This window comes from Oncorhynchus kisutch, linkage group LG22 (assembly GCF_002021735.2).
Source record: "Oncorhynchus kisutch isolate 150728-3 linkage group LG22, Okis_V2, whole genome shotgun sequence".
Lineage (NCBI taxonomy): Eukaryota > Metazoa > Chordata > Actinopteri > Salmoniformes > Salmonidae > Oncorhynchus > Oncorhynchus kisutch.
This window is the reverse complement of record NC_034195.2, coordinates 40,159,620-40,176,766: the sequence shown is the minus strand read 5'-3', so window position 1 is coordinate 40,176,766 and position 17,147 is coordinate 40,159,620. Positions and strand designations below refer to the sequence as shown.

At 42.8% G+C, this 17,147-nt stretch overlaps 1 protein-coding gene across 5 annotated transcripts in view; it reads right to left on the bottom strand.

The window, feature by feature from the left end:
* LOC109867000 (protein bicaudal D homolog 1) overlaps positions 1 to 17,147 on the bottom strand; it is a 77,137-nt gene that overhangs the window by 30,212 nt on the left and 29,778 nt on the right. For all 5 annotated transcript variants that reach the window (XM_031801247.1, XM_031801249.1, XM_031801248.1 and 2 more), the window contains one exon: positions 3,614 to 3,826. In XM_031801247.1, the coding sequence (XP_031657107.1) occupies positions 3,614 to 3,826 (213 nt within the window). The remainder of the gene's footprint in view (positions 1 to 3,613; positions 3,827 to 17,147) is intronic.

The following is a 17,147-nucleotide window of genomic DNA, read 5'->3' as shown; positions in this document are numbered from 1 at the left end:
CTCCGCCCACAACCGTAAGGCTCTCCAGAGGGTAGTGAGGTCAAACTACCTGCCCTCCAGGACACCTACACCACCCGATGTCACAGAAAGGCCATAAAGATCATCAAGGACAACAACCACTGCCTGTTCACCCCGCGAGGCGGGGTCAGTACAGGTGCATCAAAGCAGGGACCGAGAGACTGAAAAACAGCTTCTATCTCAAGGCCATCAGACTGTTAAACAGCGACCACTAACATTGAGTGGCTGCTGCCAACACACTGACTCAACTCCAGCCACTTTAATAATGGGAATTGATGGAAATTGATGTAAAATATATCACTAGCCACTTTAAACTATGCCACTTTGTTTACATACCCTACATTACTCATCTCATATATACAGTGGGGCAAAAAAGTATTTAGTCAGCCACCAATTGTGCAAGTTCTCCCACTTAAAAAGATGAGAGAGGACTGTAATTTTCATCATAGGTACACTTCAACTATGACAGACAAAATTAGAAGAAAAAAATCCAGAAAATCACATTGTAGGATTTTTAATGAATTTATTTGCAAATGATGGTGGAAAATAAGTATTCTTTTTTTTGGCCAGCCTGAGAAATAGCTTTTTCTTTGCAACTCTGCCTAGAAGGCCAGCATCCCGGAGTCACTGTTGACTTTGCGACTGGTGTTTTGCAGGTACTATTTAATGAAGCTGCCAGTTGAGAACTTGTGAGTCGTCTGTTTCTCGAACTAGACACTCTAATGTACTTGTCCTCCCACTCCTTTTTCTATTCTGGTTAGAGCCAGTTAAGGTTAGGGCTGTTCTGGGTTAGAGCTGTTCTGGGAGAAGTACACAGAGTTGTACGAGATCTTCAGTTTCTTGGCAATTAAGGCATGGAATAGCCTTAATTTCTCAGAACCAGAGTAGACTGACGAGTTTCAGAAGAAAGTGCTTTGTTTCCGGCCATTTTGAGCCTGTAATCGAACCCACAAATTATGATGCTCCAGATACTCAACAAGTCTAAAGAAGGCCAGTTTTATTGCTTCTTTAATCAGCACACAGTTTTCAGTTCTGCTAACATAATTGCAAAATGGTTTTCTAATGATCAATTAGCCTTTTAAAATGATAACCTTGGATTAGCTAACACAATGTGCCATTGGAACACAGGACTGATAGTTGCTGATAATGGGCCTATGTACGCCTATGTAGATATTCCATAAAAAATCAGTCGTTTCCAGCTACAATAGTCATTTACAACATTAACAATGTCTACACTGTATTTCTGATCAATTTTATGTTATTTTAATGGAAGAAAAATGTGCTTTTGTTTCAAAAACAAGGACATTTCTAAGTGACCCCAAACTTTTGAACGGTAGTGTAGATATTTTACAAAAAGTTGATTCACAATAACTGAACTCACATTTTTGGAATGCTTGGAATGACAAGTGAAGCAGACACAAACAGTGGCTGTGCGACCCCAGCGGTTCCTGCCAACAGTGTGTGAAGCATCTAATCTAACTAGTGAATGAACTGCTGCCACCCCCGGGCTGGGAGGGCACAGTTTGTCCTGCACTGTGTGATGAGAGAGCAGCCTGGCTCACTCAGGGATGCACATGTGCCGAGCTCAGGGCATTTTTCTTATTCCCTAGCTTAGCACCGGATTTGCCCTCCACAATGGGGTCATGTCCGCAGCGGCGTCTGCCTGAACCCCTCTGCCTCTGCTGACAAGCACATGTACGTGGCCCCCCCACACACACAGGCATACACCACACGCACAAACACAGGCACGTACACTTGCACACACACTCCACACACATCCCACACAGTCACTCTCTGCATGACCCCTATCCGCCCTTTAGAGTGACCCTGTGACCGCTACTGTACTTCACACAGAGTTTGACACAAAACAGCTGGTCCCTATCAGCAGGGTAGCAAGATGCACCTCATGTTAATCTACAAATAATATCTCAATGTGTGACATTACAGTAGGCTGTAGGCTAAATTGAGTACATAACCTAATTTTGTGGATTCACAGTAGCTTACACAGGGAAACATGTAAAAGGGTCAATGACGTGATGTGTAAATGTTGGTGTCCGAATTAAATATTTTCCAAAGTCAAGTACTAATGTTTACAAATTCTACATTATGTAACTTTGACTTTTCTCTTTTATATGAGTTCTAAAAGAGTTATGGTTAAATGTGAAGAAAAAAAGTGTTATTTTTGGTGCCCTGAAGTTTAAGAAAATGGGATTAGGAGCAACCGTCCGAAGGCAAAGGTAATGTAGATAAATGTTAATAAAACATCTTAAATCATAATACAACGGTCAACAAATATTATTCTAGCATGATTTTGGAAGGTGTATACCACTATACTGCTATATGGGTAAGACAGTTTATGCAGAAAGGTTTTAAATACTTTAAATACTTTTGTCTGGAAAAATGTCCTTAATAATTATCGTTTGGTGCAACCGACAAAAGTCACAATTTTGGATGAAATCACATGACGATACTGATCTGACAGGATGTGACATCCTGACAGGATGTGACATCATACAACTGCTACAAAACCTTACAAATGTTGAATTATCGGAAACTTTATATTTTATTTCAATACTTAAGATTGAAAGTCAAGTTTTCACATGGGTGCACAAGCAGTCGCCTGTAAAACATGTTTAAGTGAGAAAAGTCATACATACAACCAGTATTTTTAATGTAAAAAAAACAATGACATTATTTTATTGTCTAAAAAATGCAGAGAGAAGTTCAGCCGATAAGAGACATTTCACATGGTTTATATTTCCCTAACATAAATTGCAGTAAAAAGTGAAAAAAAATATTAATTATAATTTAACCTCTGACCTCAAAGATGTTGAATATTTGAGACCAATTGTATATTATGTACAATTATAATTAATATGCTTTGTTTAACTGATTGAACAAACTTTTCTTTGTTGCCGTTTTGGGCTTCTAACCTCACCTGCACACCATTTTTACCCGTTTAAAAAATATCTGTACTGTTTTGTCTTTCACTTCTTTTCTTTGGTGCGAATAAATAAAACCTAAAAACCTAAAACTTAAATATTTGAGACCATGCATTTATTCATATTTTACTATTAATTTCTTTACATAACACTCCGTTTTTTTTTTCATTCATGGGTGCACCGAATGACTAAATTTAACAATATTTTATAACAATCACATTTTTAACAATTATGTATTGCAAAAAACCCTGAAAGTGCATATGTAACACTCATGGGAACAGAAAACCCTGAAAGTGCATATGTAACACTCATGGGAACAGAAAACCCTGAAAGTGCATATGTAACACTCATGGGAACAGAAAACCCTGAAAGTGCATATGTAACACTCATGGGAACAGAAAACCCTGAAAGTGCATATGTAACACTCATGGGAACAGAAAACCCTGAAAGTGCATATGTAACACTCATGGGAACAAAAAAAGTTAGCACGGTTCTTGGACCAAAAGTAAAAAAAAGAAAAAGGGAAATACTAATTCTTCTGTAAAAAAGAAAATCCACTTTGAACCAAATACAATACTACAGCTCAAAATGTATTACAGCATGACACTAGTCAGAGATGTGAGAGAGTGACATCAGTGGACAAAAGTCTCTACCTCTTTGTGCTCCTGAAGCACGGCGTTGAGCCTCTCGCTCTCGTTGGACGCATTGGACGCCACGGAGCGGCTCAGCTTCAGATCCGTCTGCAGCTCCAGCAGCTGGCCCATGTAGAAGGCCTCCTTTGACGCTGACTCCTGCAGCAGCGACTCCTCGTTGATCTCACCATCCTCCGCGACCTTACGCTGGTTGGAGTATGCCTGGCCAAACGCCTGGGGAGGCAGAGAGGGAATAGACCAGAATGAGATACAGTACTTTGTCTGTTTGGTTAGAAAGGAATTTATCTTCAAGAGGCAGAGGGTTAGCCATGGTACAGCGTCCGTAGATAGAAAGCTATTTTGGGGGTTAAATGCCTTGCTCAAGTGCACAACGGTAGAGGTAGTAATAATCTGACACCATCATCCCTGAAGTAGCTAATAACATAAAATCTAATACACTTTGGATATGGTTGTGGAGGAGACTATGTCCAGTGTGGTCACTAGGTGCCTTCTTATCACCCACAAAGCTCCAAGGTTGTCCCCCCCCTCCCCGCCGCAAGGGTATTGTGCAATGATATTTCAGCCCCTGTCTCTGATCGATAGACACTGTGTTCCCATTCTCCTGACACAGGTTTTCACACAGCGCTCCAAGCTGACTGGTCATGACAAAGGAATCCTGGCTTGATGCTTGATTCAGGGAATGACAGCATTGATCAACAACAGCCAATGACCCCTGGATACCGGCCATGTTGGAAAGGTGGCTCCTATTCACACATATAAAAGCTACCTCTACAGCACCAAGGTTGTATTCATTAGGTACCAAACGAAAGGAAACAGACTGAAACAGGATTACCTGGCCTTATGAAAAACACACCGAACAAAAATATATATACGAAGTGTAAAGTGTTTATACCATGTTTCATGAGTTGAAATAAAAAATCCTTGAAATTTTCCATATGCACAAAGATCCTATTTATCTCAAATTGTGTGTACGAATTTCTTTACATCCCTGTTAGTGAGCATTTCTCCTTTGCCAAAATAATCCATCCACCTAACAGGTGTGGCATATAAAGAAGTTGATTAAACAGCATGATCATTACACTGGTGCACCTTGTGCTGGGGACAATAAAAGGCCACTTTAAAATGTGCAGTTTTTTTCTGGCTGTAATAAAGCCCTTTTGTAGAAAAACTCAGTCTGACTGACTGGGCCTGGCTCCCCAGTGGGTGGGTCTGGCTGCCAAGTAAGTGGGCCTATGCCCTCCCAGGCCCAACATGGCTGCACCCCTGCCCAGTCATGTCCATAGATTGGGGTCTAAACGAATGTATTTCAATTGACTGATTTCCTCATATGAACTGTAATTGAAATTGTTGCATGTTGCATTTATTTATTTTTCAGTATATAAAGGTTCTATGTAATGCCAGGTCAAGTGCAGAAGATTAGAGTATGCAATTAAATCAGATTGTACTTGGTTGTCTACTTGCACAAAAAAGTATTTGAAAAAGACACACACACACACACTCTCTCTTAGTTTCTGCAACACTCAATGGCTCACCAAATATCCCATACTGCCATATCAACCAGCAGGTTTTAGTCAGACCATTGCCAAGACTCAACATATGCAAGAACATTCATATCGACCTCATGGTGGAGCTATAACAGGCACATGTTTATCTCTTGGTCTGTTTGACTCAGAGTGATGACATTTGGCACACATGCTCAGGGATATGAGTCTAGCTAACCCACACGATATATACCATTCTTGCTATACACGGGAAACTGATGAGGGTGAAAAACTCAGCAGCGTTGCAGTTCTTGACACAGACCGGTACGCCTACCCCGCTCAAAGGCACTTAAATATTTAGTCTTGCCCATTCACCCTCTGAAAGGCACGCATACACAATCCATGTCTAAATTGTCTCAAGGCTTAAAAATCCTTCTTTAACCTGTTTCCTCACCTTCATCTACACTGATTGAAGATGATTTATCAAGTGACATCAATAAGGGATCATAGCTTCACCTGGTCAGTCTATGTCATGGAAAGAGCAGGTGTTCATAATGTTTTGTACAATCAGTGTATATGATTTCAGCATCCGTATGCTGTACTGGGAGCGCTGGTCACGCCAAATAAGGCTGTTTATCTCCCAATACAGCCAACATCTGCTAGAAGAAGAAAAATGCAGTCTAGTCAGTTTGCAGAGGTACGTGAGGCTCAGAGCTCAGATTTGAATTTAACTGTCAAATTGTGCTGTGTCTTTTTTTATTAGGACTTTTTCATGAGAAATGTATATGTTAATTTTACAATATTTCTTTATTGTATAATAATGATATAACATAAAAGTAAATAATTTTGTCCAATAATCGTTTTGCTATGTGAAAATGCTTCTGAAAATGCTTCTGGTGCATGTCTAAGAGACACGTCTGTTCAACATCTAGTTTTGATTTGGTTGAATTTTCAACTAATGTGAAATCAATGTGAAATCAACAAAAATGTCACCATATCATTGGTTTTAGGTTCAAAGTTACATGAAAAAAGACCCTTACATTGATAACTTTTTGCAAATCCAATCAGTATTGCATGTTGATTCAACATAATCACATTACATTTTTTTGTTGAAATGACATGGAAATAATGTTGATTCAACCACTTTTTGCCCAGTGGGAGAGGTCTGGACAGAGAGCTGTGTCCTCTCAGATGTAATATTCTCAGCACCATACTCCCTCAAAAACAAACCCAGTTGAATGATTCTCCCAGAGAGCTTGAGAAAGGTTCTCTCTGATTGGTGAATGAATAACTCAGGAACACTGTTCCCACCTTATCATCATCATGTCCACAACATTTGAGCAGAAGGATGACTCATTGATAAGATACGAACAAGCCTTTATTACTTGTGATCATACTACCTTCAATAGACTTCTTTCTCAATGCACCATTTTTCTACCACACTTTAATAACAATTTATTAATTTATTAATGTGGAATAAGCCGCATGCAGCATTTTGAGGTGTGTTTGTAGATAGGGGTAATTTGTCATTGTTAAATCCCTTCTGCTCCAAAGCAGATCTTAATACAGGAAGGAGATCAATACAGAATACAAGCAAGGGCTCTGCTGAAATGGAGAGCTTAATGTGAATGAAGTTAAAGCTTTCCAACAAAAAGTGGATGTACATACAATCTGATGATTTAGTTATTACGTTTTCAGGTTTGACCAGCTTTCATGGTTGGTGGGGTTTGGCTGTTCATTTGTGTGTGGAGGGGGATCGAGTCAGTACATGTATAGCATTACTTATCTGTGTGTGTGCATGTGTTTGTGTGTGTGTGTGTGTGTGAATGAGATAAGGAGATTTAGCAGCAGAAGATGTATACAATAACCATCCTTCCATTGACCGCTGGCCACCTCCTGCGTCACACACAGACACCGACAGCTGATCCCCATCCCATCTCCACTGAAACAACACAGCACACCGATGTACAAACTGGACACCCACACACACACAGACAATTAAGCCACTCAGGGATGAGATGACTCTTTCATAGACAGAGAGCTCAACCAGTCATGACTACTGAATAACTGGAATGCAAAGCCTCGGTCACGGTCATCATGGTCAATCAACCACAAACTGCCCCATATGACACAGATAGTCACACCATTCAATTATTCAATGCTTACAGTGAGCAACCGGCCCATGGGACAGGAGAGGATTGGGTTAAAGCAGGTCTATGACTCTTTGGAAGTCCCTACGTCACATCTAGAATGTGTTTTCAATATGTTGACATTGACTGCAGTGTAAGTCACCTTTGTCTATTCACACATGAACCAACAGCATGTGAACAAACGCAGCTGTGCACAGTGTTTCTCTTGCCTTCTATTTTTCTAGTGCTAATCATGTTTGCATAGGAACTACACATATAAACACACAAGAGAGTAATCAATCTTGAATTGCACACACAAACAGTCACTAAGGAGCTTCTGTCTGGCCACTACAAAAACATGCATTGATGTGAGGAGCGCTCTCTCTCTATCTTGTTTCAGATGTCCCTTGTGTCTCCTCTCCTCCCAGTGCAACACCACAGAGTGATTCTGTAAGTGATTAGGTGGGAGGCCCCGTAGTCCCTAGAACAAAAGATGTGATTAATTTGTCGCTCGACCAGAGTGAATGAGCTGGCATTGTTGCTTTTAGATGAAAGCCTGTTAATATCCAGACAGGCAGGAGGGCCAGGCTCTACAGGCCCCTCGAGAGTCCAGCTGGGTCCCTGGAGCAGGAGCTTGGCTTGGGCCCCACTCTGAGGCCTCTCTCCCCCTGGCTTCTCTCCCCCTGGCCCCACTCTGGAGGATGGAGGGAGAACAGACAGTGGAGTCTGCCTGTGATTCAGAGTCAGTGCTGCTCATCCATAGAGACAGGGGATCTTGGATGCATAGTGGGAGTGGCAGATGGTTTTCGAACAAAGGGAAGCTAGGCGACCTCAAAGCCTGTTCTCTCCATCTGCTTCCTGTTATTCTCTACAGAACACATCACACCTGTAACACAGCTCAAACACATCAGAGGAAAACGTGCTCTGGCTCCCTGTTGCATGAGGCATCCTCCTCTGATGCACGGCTTAAAATAACTTGTCTGTACTGTAACTTTATATGAAGATCAACAAAAATATAAGGTGCACTGCTTCCACAGAATAACAAGATCGTCTTATCATGTCACATTAAACATGGTGGATGTGAGGATGTTTAAAGTTTTATGTCATATCCTGGGGTGATAATATGTGGTTAACAAGCGGGGTCCAGCCCGGGGTTTTATACTGATGATAGTTGTATACTGCATTGTGGATTCCACCCTGAGGCATTCTGGTCCATCTGCGATAGAAGCCACACAAAGAAAGCCCTTTCTATAGATATTCATCCCTCAGGCATAGGATGAGGAGCAGACAGTTCTCTGGTCGACACGGGACGGTTGACTGGTATGTTGTGTAGTCTGGTGTGTTGTGGAGTGGTGTGCTACCCTGAAATCCTTCCCCCCTGCGACATACCCTGTTTGGGAGTCGTGGGACAGCTCTGTGCCATTTTTAGACCCAGGGAGCTCAGCAGGCAGGAGACTGAACTACTTCGGTGTAACAGTGATTCATCTCCAACCTCACCTCCACGGTAGAGCCCTCTTGGACTTCACTTCTTCTGTGATAGTATGCAACACAAATGATAAAAAACAGGACTTTTCAACAAACACCTGATTGCTTAAATGGAAAAGAAACTTGGAATCCAAGTTTACATGTAAGAGAGGTGAATTTTCAAGATTAAGGTCAAAGGTAGGTTGGGTCATAGTGGATAGATCAGTGGACTATGTAGATTAGCTATGACGTATTTATTTCACACTTAGTTTGGACTTTTTATAAATACAGTGCATTCGGGAAGTATTCAGACCGCTTGACTTTTTCCACATTTTGTTACGTTACAGCCTTATTCTAAAATGTGTTAAATTGTTATTTTCTTTTTTTTCTTCTCCCCAATCAATCTACACACAATACCCCATAATACCCCATAATGACTACAGCCTCCAGTCTTCTTGGGTATGACGCTACAAGCTTGGCACACCTGTATTTGGGGAGTTTTTCCCATTCTTCTCTGAAGATCCTCTCAAGCTGCACAGCTATTTTCAAATCATATCACATTTTATTTGTCAACTATGCCGAATACAGCCTTACAGTGAAAATGCTTACTTTACAAGCCCTTAACAACAATGCAGTGCAAGAAAAAGAGGTAAGAAAATATTTACTAAATTAACGAAAGTACAAATAAAAAGTAACACAATAAAATAACAACAATGAAGCTATATATAAGGGGGGGGGGGGTCAATGTAAATAGTGCTGGTGGCCATTTAATTAATTGTTTAGCAGTCTTATGTCTTGAGGTATCAGTTATGAAGGTAAGACCCAGATGCAGACAATGTTGAATTAACAATGGTTTAATATTCCAACAGGAGTAGGTCAAGGCAGGCAGGGGTAAGTAAACCAGAGGTGGGGCAACGGTACCGGATGGCAGGCAGGCTCAGGTTCAGGGGCAGGCAGAGTGGTCAGGCAGGTGGGCTCAGAGTCAGAACAGGCAAGGGTCTAAACCAGGTGGGCGAGAAAAAGAGAGACTGACAAAAGCAGGAGCTGAAAAAAAAATGCTGGTTGACTTGACAAACAAGACGAACTGTCGACAAACAAACAAAGAACACAGGTATAAATACACAGGGGATAATGGGGAAGATGGGCGACACCTGGAGGGGGGTGGAGACAATCACAAAGACAGGTGAAACAGATCAGGGTGTGACATGAGAGAAGAAGCTGTTAAGGAGTCTTTGACAATTTTTTGGGCCTTCCTCTGACATAGCCTAGTATATACAGTGGGGAGAACAAGTATTTGATACACTGCTGATTTTGAAGGTTTTCCTACTTACAAAGCATGTAGAGGTCTGTAATTTTTATCATAGGTACACTTCAACTGTGAGAGACGGAATCTAAAATAAAAAAATCAAGAAAATCACATTGTATGATTTTTAAGTAATGAATTTGCATTTCATTGCATGCAATAAGTATTTGATCACCTAACAACCAGTAAGAATTCTGGCTCTCACAGACCTGTTTGTTTTTCTTTAAGAAGCCCTCCTGTTCTCCACTCATTACCTGTATTAACTGCACGTGTTTGAACTCGTTACCTGTATAAAAGACACCTGTCCACACACTCAATCAAACAGACTCCAACCTCTCCACAATGGCCAAGACCAGACAGCTGTGTAAGGACATCAGGGATAAAATTGTAGACCTTCACAAGGCTGGGATGGGCTACAGGACAATAGGCAAGCAGCTTGGTGAGAAGGCAACAACTGTTGGCGCAATTATTAGAAAATGGAAGAAATTCCAGATGATGGTCAATCACCCTCAGTCTGGGGCTCCATGCAAGATCTCACCTCGTGGTGCATCAATGATCATGAGGAAGGTGAGGGATCAGCCCAGAACTACACGGCAGGACGTGGTCAATGACCTGAAGAGAGCTGGGACCACAGTCTCAAAGAAAACCATTAGTAACACACTACACCGTCATGGATTAAAATCCTGCAGCGCACGCAAGGTCCCCCTGCTCAAGCCAGCGCATGTCCAGGCCCGTCTGAAGTTTGCCAATGACCGTCTGGATGATCCAGAGGAGGAATGGGAGAAGGTCATGTGGTCTGATGAGACAAAAATAGAGCTTTTTGGTCTAAAAAAATCTCTTGGTAGATAATGTGGTCTACAGCGTATCATAAGGTACTCTACCTCAGGCGAGCAATACCTCGAGAATTCTTTAATATTAGACATCGCGAACCAGATGTTATTGACAAAAAAAAACAGCCCTAGTCTTACCAGACATAGATTCTCTGTTCTGCCGGTGCATTGAAAATGTCGTTGTTCAGCCACGACTCTGTGAAACATAAGATATTACAGTTCTTAATGTCCCGTTGGTAGGATAATCGTAATCGAAGGGCATCAATTTTATTTTCCAACGATTGCATGTTAGCAAGTAGAATTGATGGCAGTGGGAGTTTACTCGCTCGCCTACAGATTGACAAAAGGCAGCCCGATCTGCATCCTCTTTTCCTCCACCTTTTCTTTACACAAATTACGGGGATCTGGGCTTGTTCCCGGGAGAGCTGTATACCTTTCTTGTTGGACTCGTTAAAGGAAAAAGCTTCTTTCAGTTCGTGGTGAGTAATCCCAGGTCTGATGTTCACAAGTTATTTTCGTTCATAAAAGACGGTAGTAGCAACATTGTGTACATAATAAGTTACAAACAAAAAAAACACAAAAAAATTGCGCAATTGGTTACGGGCATGTAAAACCTCAGCCATCCTCTTCGGCGTCATCTTAAAATGCTCAGGAGAGCTTTGCGTGTGTCTGTCTGTGTCTGTCTGTGTATGAATGTGTGTCTGTCTGTGAATGTGTGAGTGTATGTGCACAGCAATGGAACATCTGAGCGATATAATTAGATGTATAATGCTCCTTCAGTGCTTGCATATTTCCCACTCATTAGTATTAATCATCCAACACAAAGTAGGGCAGCCTGCTGTATATCGTCTATTAGGTTTAAATAACAATATCTTTACATTGTGAAAATGTTTGTTCCCTTTGCTCTGCCAGGTTGCCAGACTGAAACAGTCAAAATCCCATAAATAAACAGGCATCACTCAGGCAGCATTAGTCAGAGGGCAGAATGGGCTCCGGTCAGTCAAAAACAGGAAATATAAATATACATGACGTAGCTTATTTTCACTCATCTATTAGACCAAAATAAGTACAAACAAAAGTCTTGGGGAGGGGCAGTTCAGAATAACAGGAGCTTGTAGACGACAGCATTCTATGTCCCCTTGTAACACACAAGGGAAGAGCTCTCAGCACTCTGCCTCCCCACATGATGCTTGCCAACTCTAAAGCTGCTGCACTGATGTGTGTGTGTGTGTGAGAGCGTGTAAAATGGACCAAAATCTCCATCTAAATCAGTAAGTATGTTTATTACAAGGCTGAGAGCAGAGGCATGTTACTGCTGCACTTTTGTTTAAATTGCCAGGCCCACTGAAAGCTCTTACTGATTCAGTAATTCTGTGTGTGTGATATTTTTTATTTAATTTTTTATTTAACCTTTATTTAACCAGGTAGGCTAGTTGAGAACAAGTTCTCATTTACAACTGAGACCTGGCCAAGATAAAGCATAGCAGTGTGAACAGACAGCAACACAGAGTTACACATGGAGTAAACAATAAACAAGTCAATAACACAGTAGCAAAAAAAATGTTTTTAAGAAGAGCCTATATACTACATTGTGTGCAAAAGGCATGAGGAGGTAGGCGAATAATTACAATTTAGCAGATTAACACTGGAGTGATGAATGATCAGATGGTCATGTGCAGGTAGAGATACTGGTGTGCAAAAGAGCAGAAAAGTAAATAAATAAAAACAGTATGGGGATGAGGTAGGTAAATTGGGTGGACTTTTTACCGATGGACTATGTACAGCTGCAGCCATCGGTTAGCTGCTCAGATAGCAGATGTTTAAAGTTGGTGAGGGAGATAAAAGTCTCCAACTTCAACGATTTTTGCAATTCGTTCCAGTCACAGGCAGCAGAGAACTGGAAGGAAAGGCGGCCAAATGAGATGTTGGCATTAGGGATGATCAGTGAGATACACCTGCTGGAGCGCGTGCTACGGGTGGGTGTTGCCATCGTGACCAGTGAACTGAGATAAGGTGGAGCTTTACCTAGCATGGACTTGGAGATGACCTGGAGCCAGTGGGTCTGGCGACGAATATGTAGTGCGGGCCAGCCGACTAGAGCATACAGGTCGCAGTGGTGGGAAGTATAAGGTGCTTTAGTAACAAAGCGTATGGCACTGTGAAAAACTGCATCCAGTTTGCTGAGTAGAGTATTGGTAGCCATTTAATAGATGACATCGCCGAGGTCGAGGATCGGTAGGATAGTCAGCTTTACTAGGGTAGTTTGGCGGCGTGAGTGAAGGAGTCTTTGTTGCGAAATAGAAAGCCGATTCCAAATTTGATTATGGATTGGAGATGTTTGATATGAGTCTGGAAAGAGAGTTTACAGTCTAGCCAGACACCTAGGTACTTATAGATATCCACATATTCTAGGTCGGAATCATCCAGGGTGGTGATGCTAGTCGGGCGTGCGGGTGCAGGCAGCAAATGGTTGAAAAGCATGCATTTGGTTTTACTAGCGTTTAAGAGCAGTTGGAGGCCATGGAAGGAGTGTTGTATGGCATTGAAGCTCGTTGGAGGTTAGATAGCACAGTGTCCAAGGAAGGGCCAGAATTACACAGAATGGTGTTGTCTGCATAGAGGTGGATCAGGGAATTGCCCGCAGCAAGAGCAACATCATTGATATATACAGGGAAAAGAGTCGGCCCGAGAATTGAACCCTGTGGCACCCCCATAGAGACTGCCAGAGGACCAGACAACATGCCCTCTGATTTGACACACTGAACTCTGTCTGCAAAGTAGTTGGAGAACCAGGCAAGGCAGTCATTAGAAAAAACGAAGCTACTGAGTCTGCCGATGAGAATATGGTGATTGACAGAGTCGAAAGCCTTGGCCAGGTCGATGAAGACGGCTGCACAGTATTGTCTTTTACGAATGGCGGTTATGATATCGTCTAGTACCTTTAGCGTGGCTGAGGTGCACCCGTGACCGGCTCGGAAACCAGATTGCATAGCGGAGAAGGTACGGTGGGATTCGAGATGGTCAGTGATCTGTTTGTTGACTTGGCTTTCGAAGACCTTAGATAGGCAGGGCAGGATGGATATAGGTCTGTAACAGTTTGGGTCCAGGGTGTCTCCCCCTTTGAAGAGGGGGATGACCGTGGCAGCTTTCCAGTCCTTGGGGATCTCAGACAATATGAAAGAGAGGTTGAACAGGCTGGTAATAGGGGTTGCGACAATGGCGGCGGATAGTTTCAGAAATAGAGGGTCCAGATTGTCAAGCCCAGCTGATTTGTACGGGTCCAGGTTTTGTAGCTCTTTCATAAAATCTGCTATCTAGATTTGGGTAAAGGAGAATCTGGGGAGGCTTGGGCGAGTAGCTGCGGAGGGGGGGGGGGGGGGGGGGGGGGGGGGGAGGAAGTAGCCAGGAGGAAGGCATGGCCAGCTGTTGAGAAATGCTTGTTGAAGTTTTCGATTATCATGGATTTATCGGTGGTGACCAAGCCTCAGTTACCAAGCTGGGAGGAGGTGCTCTTGTTCTCCATGGACTTTACAGTGTCACAGAACCTTTGGGAGTTAGAGCTACACAATGCAAATTTCTGCTTGAAAAAGCTGGCCTTAGCTTTCCTGACTGACTGCGTGTATTGGTTCCTGACTTCCCTGAACAGTTGCATATCGCGGGGACTATTCGATGATATTGCCGACAGAGACGTATATATTGTACTCTATATCATCTACTGCATCCTTATGTAATACATGTATCACTAGCCACTTTAACTATGCCACTTTGTTTACATACTCATCTCATATGTATATACTGCACTCAATACCATCTACTGTATCTTGCCTATGCCGCTCTGTACCATCACTCATTCATATATCTTTATGTACATATTCTTTATCCCCTTACACTTGTGTCTATAAGGTAGTAGTTTTGGAATTGTTAGCTAGATTACTTGTTGGTTATTACTGCATTGTCGGAACTAGAAGCACAAGCATTTCGCTACACTCGCACTAACATCTGCTAACCATGTGTATGTGACAAATAAAAGTTGATTTGATTTGATTTGATATTGCAGTCCCACACAGAATATTTTTGTGCTGGTCGAGGGCAGTCAGGTCTGGAGTGAACCAGGGGCTAAATCTGTTCTTAGTTCTGCATTTTTTGAACGGAGCATGCTTATCTAAGATGGTGAGGAAGTTACTTTTAAAGAATGACCAGGCATCCTCAACTGACGAGATGAGGTCAATATCCTTCCAGGATACCCGGGCCAGGTCGATTAGAAAGGCCTGCTCGCAGATGTGTTTTAGGGAGCGTTTGACAGTGATAAGGCGGGTCGTTTGACTGTGGACCCGTAGCGGATACAGGCAATGAGGCAGTGATCGCTGAGATCCTGATTGAAGACAGCGGAGGTGTATTTGGAGGGCCAGTTGGTCAGGATAACGTCTATGAGGGTGCCCTTGTGGGTTCCTTGATGATTTGTGTGAGATTATCTAGCTTGGGTATCTAGCTTAGATTGTAGGACTGCCGGAGTGTTAAGCATATCCCGGTTTAGGTCACCTAACAGAACAAACTCTGAAGCTAGATGGGGGCGATCAATTCACAAATGGTGTCTAGGGCACAGCTGGGAGCTGAGGGGGGTCGGTAGCAGGCGGCAACAGTGAGAGACTTATTTCTGGAGAGATACATTTTTTAAATTAGAAGTTCGAACTGTTTGGGTATGGACCTGGAAAGTATGACATTACTTTGCAGGCTATCTCTGCAGTAGACTGCAACTCCTCCCCCTTTGGCAGTTCTATCTTGACGGAAGAAGTTATAGTTGGGTATGGAAATCTCCAAATTTTTGGTGGCCTTCCTAAGGCAGGATTCAGACACAGCAAGGACATCAGGGATGGCTAACCTGAACAACAGTATACAGGGCATATTGACATTTGAGAGAGACATACAGCGAGGCATAAAGTAATCACAGGTGTTGATTGGGAGAGCTAGCTAAAACAACAGGTGAGACAACAACAGCTAATCAGCTAACACAACAACAGCAGGTAAAATGGTGATGACTAGGCAGAGAGGGTCGGATTAACTACACACAGAGCCTGAGTTCGCGGCTGGGGCCAACAGATAAAAAATAAATAAGCAGAATGGAGTACCGTGATTAATGGACAGTCCAGCAGGCATCAGCTATGTAGCCAAGTGATCATAGTGTCCAGAGGGCAGCAGTAGATGGAACAGGGGAGCCCCACTACGCTAGCGACACGGCGTTTAAAGTTAGTAGCATCTGCTCCGACGGAGGCCGGATGAAGGCACAGTGGATGGAGTATTCGTCGGCAGACCAGTCGTGGTGGTGGGCGCCGTGTCGACAGAGAATCCAAGCCAGATGGCGAAAGAGGTATTGTGGAATTTAGTTTTCTAGCCGGGAGATGTGCCTGGCTCACGGCTAACTGGTGCTAGCTTCGTGGCAGTGGCGTTAGCCACTATATCCAATCGGTAGCAGCGGTGATCCGGTGCCAAGGTCCAGAGTTTACAGCAAGGATCCGGTGGAGTTTTGGGCTCTAGCTGTGTATGAGTGGGGTTCGGGTGAACAGCTGAGTAGGCCAGGAGGTGGGCCTCAGGGAATAGCTTCAGTACTAGGTGCCACGGTGAGTGAAAGCTAGATGCTAGCTCACATCTAGCTTTCACTCACCGTGGCACCTAGTACCTAGCTGTGAGCTAGCTAGCTGCAAGCTGTGAGTTAGCTAGCTAGCTGCAAGCTAGCTGTGAAGATCAGAAGTAGTGGTCCAGGGATTACGGCAGGAATCCGGCGTTGTTGTGGAGAGAGAGTCCGATATTGGTAGACAAGCGATATTGGTAGACAGGCGAGTATTGTCCAGGCTAAAAACAGGGCTGTGTAGAAGGTAAAAGCCGCTAGCAGTGGCAAACAATGACTAAATAGCTTGTAGCTAATTAGCTGGTTAGCTTCTGGAGATTTTTGAATGTGTTCTAAAATTGAAAATAATAGCGATTCCGTATCACATTGGGTGAAGCAGATTACCGGAAGGTATAATCGAATAACAAATCGAGAAGAGATTGAAAATAAATTGAAATATATATACAAAAAATACGAAAAAATACAAAAGTACACGAGAGGACAAAACAAACACGTCTTCACTGCTACGCCATCTTGGAATAATAATATGAATGGTATCATAAGGATTGGGTGTGCACGTGTGTATGTGCGTGTGTGTGTGCATATTTATACCACACATTTGCCGATTTGTGAGCAGGTATTATGATGACTAACTAGTGCTTTCCCTCCCATCTCTGGGTGTGTGTGGTCTGTCCACATGCCACGTGTTCATTCTAAAGGTCAGC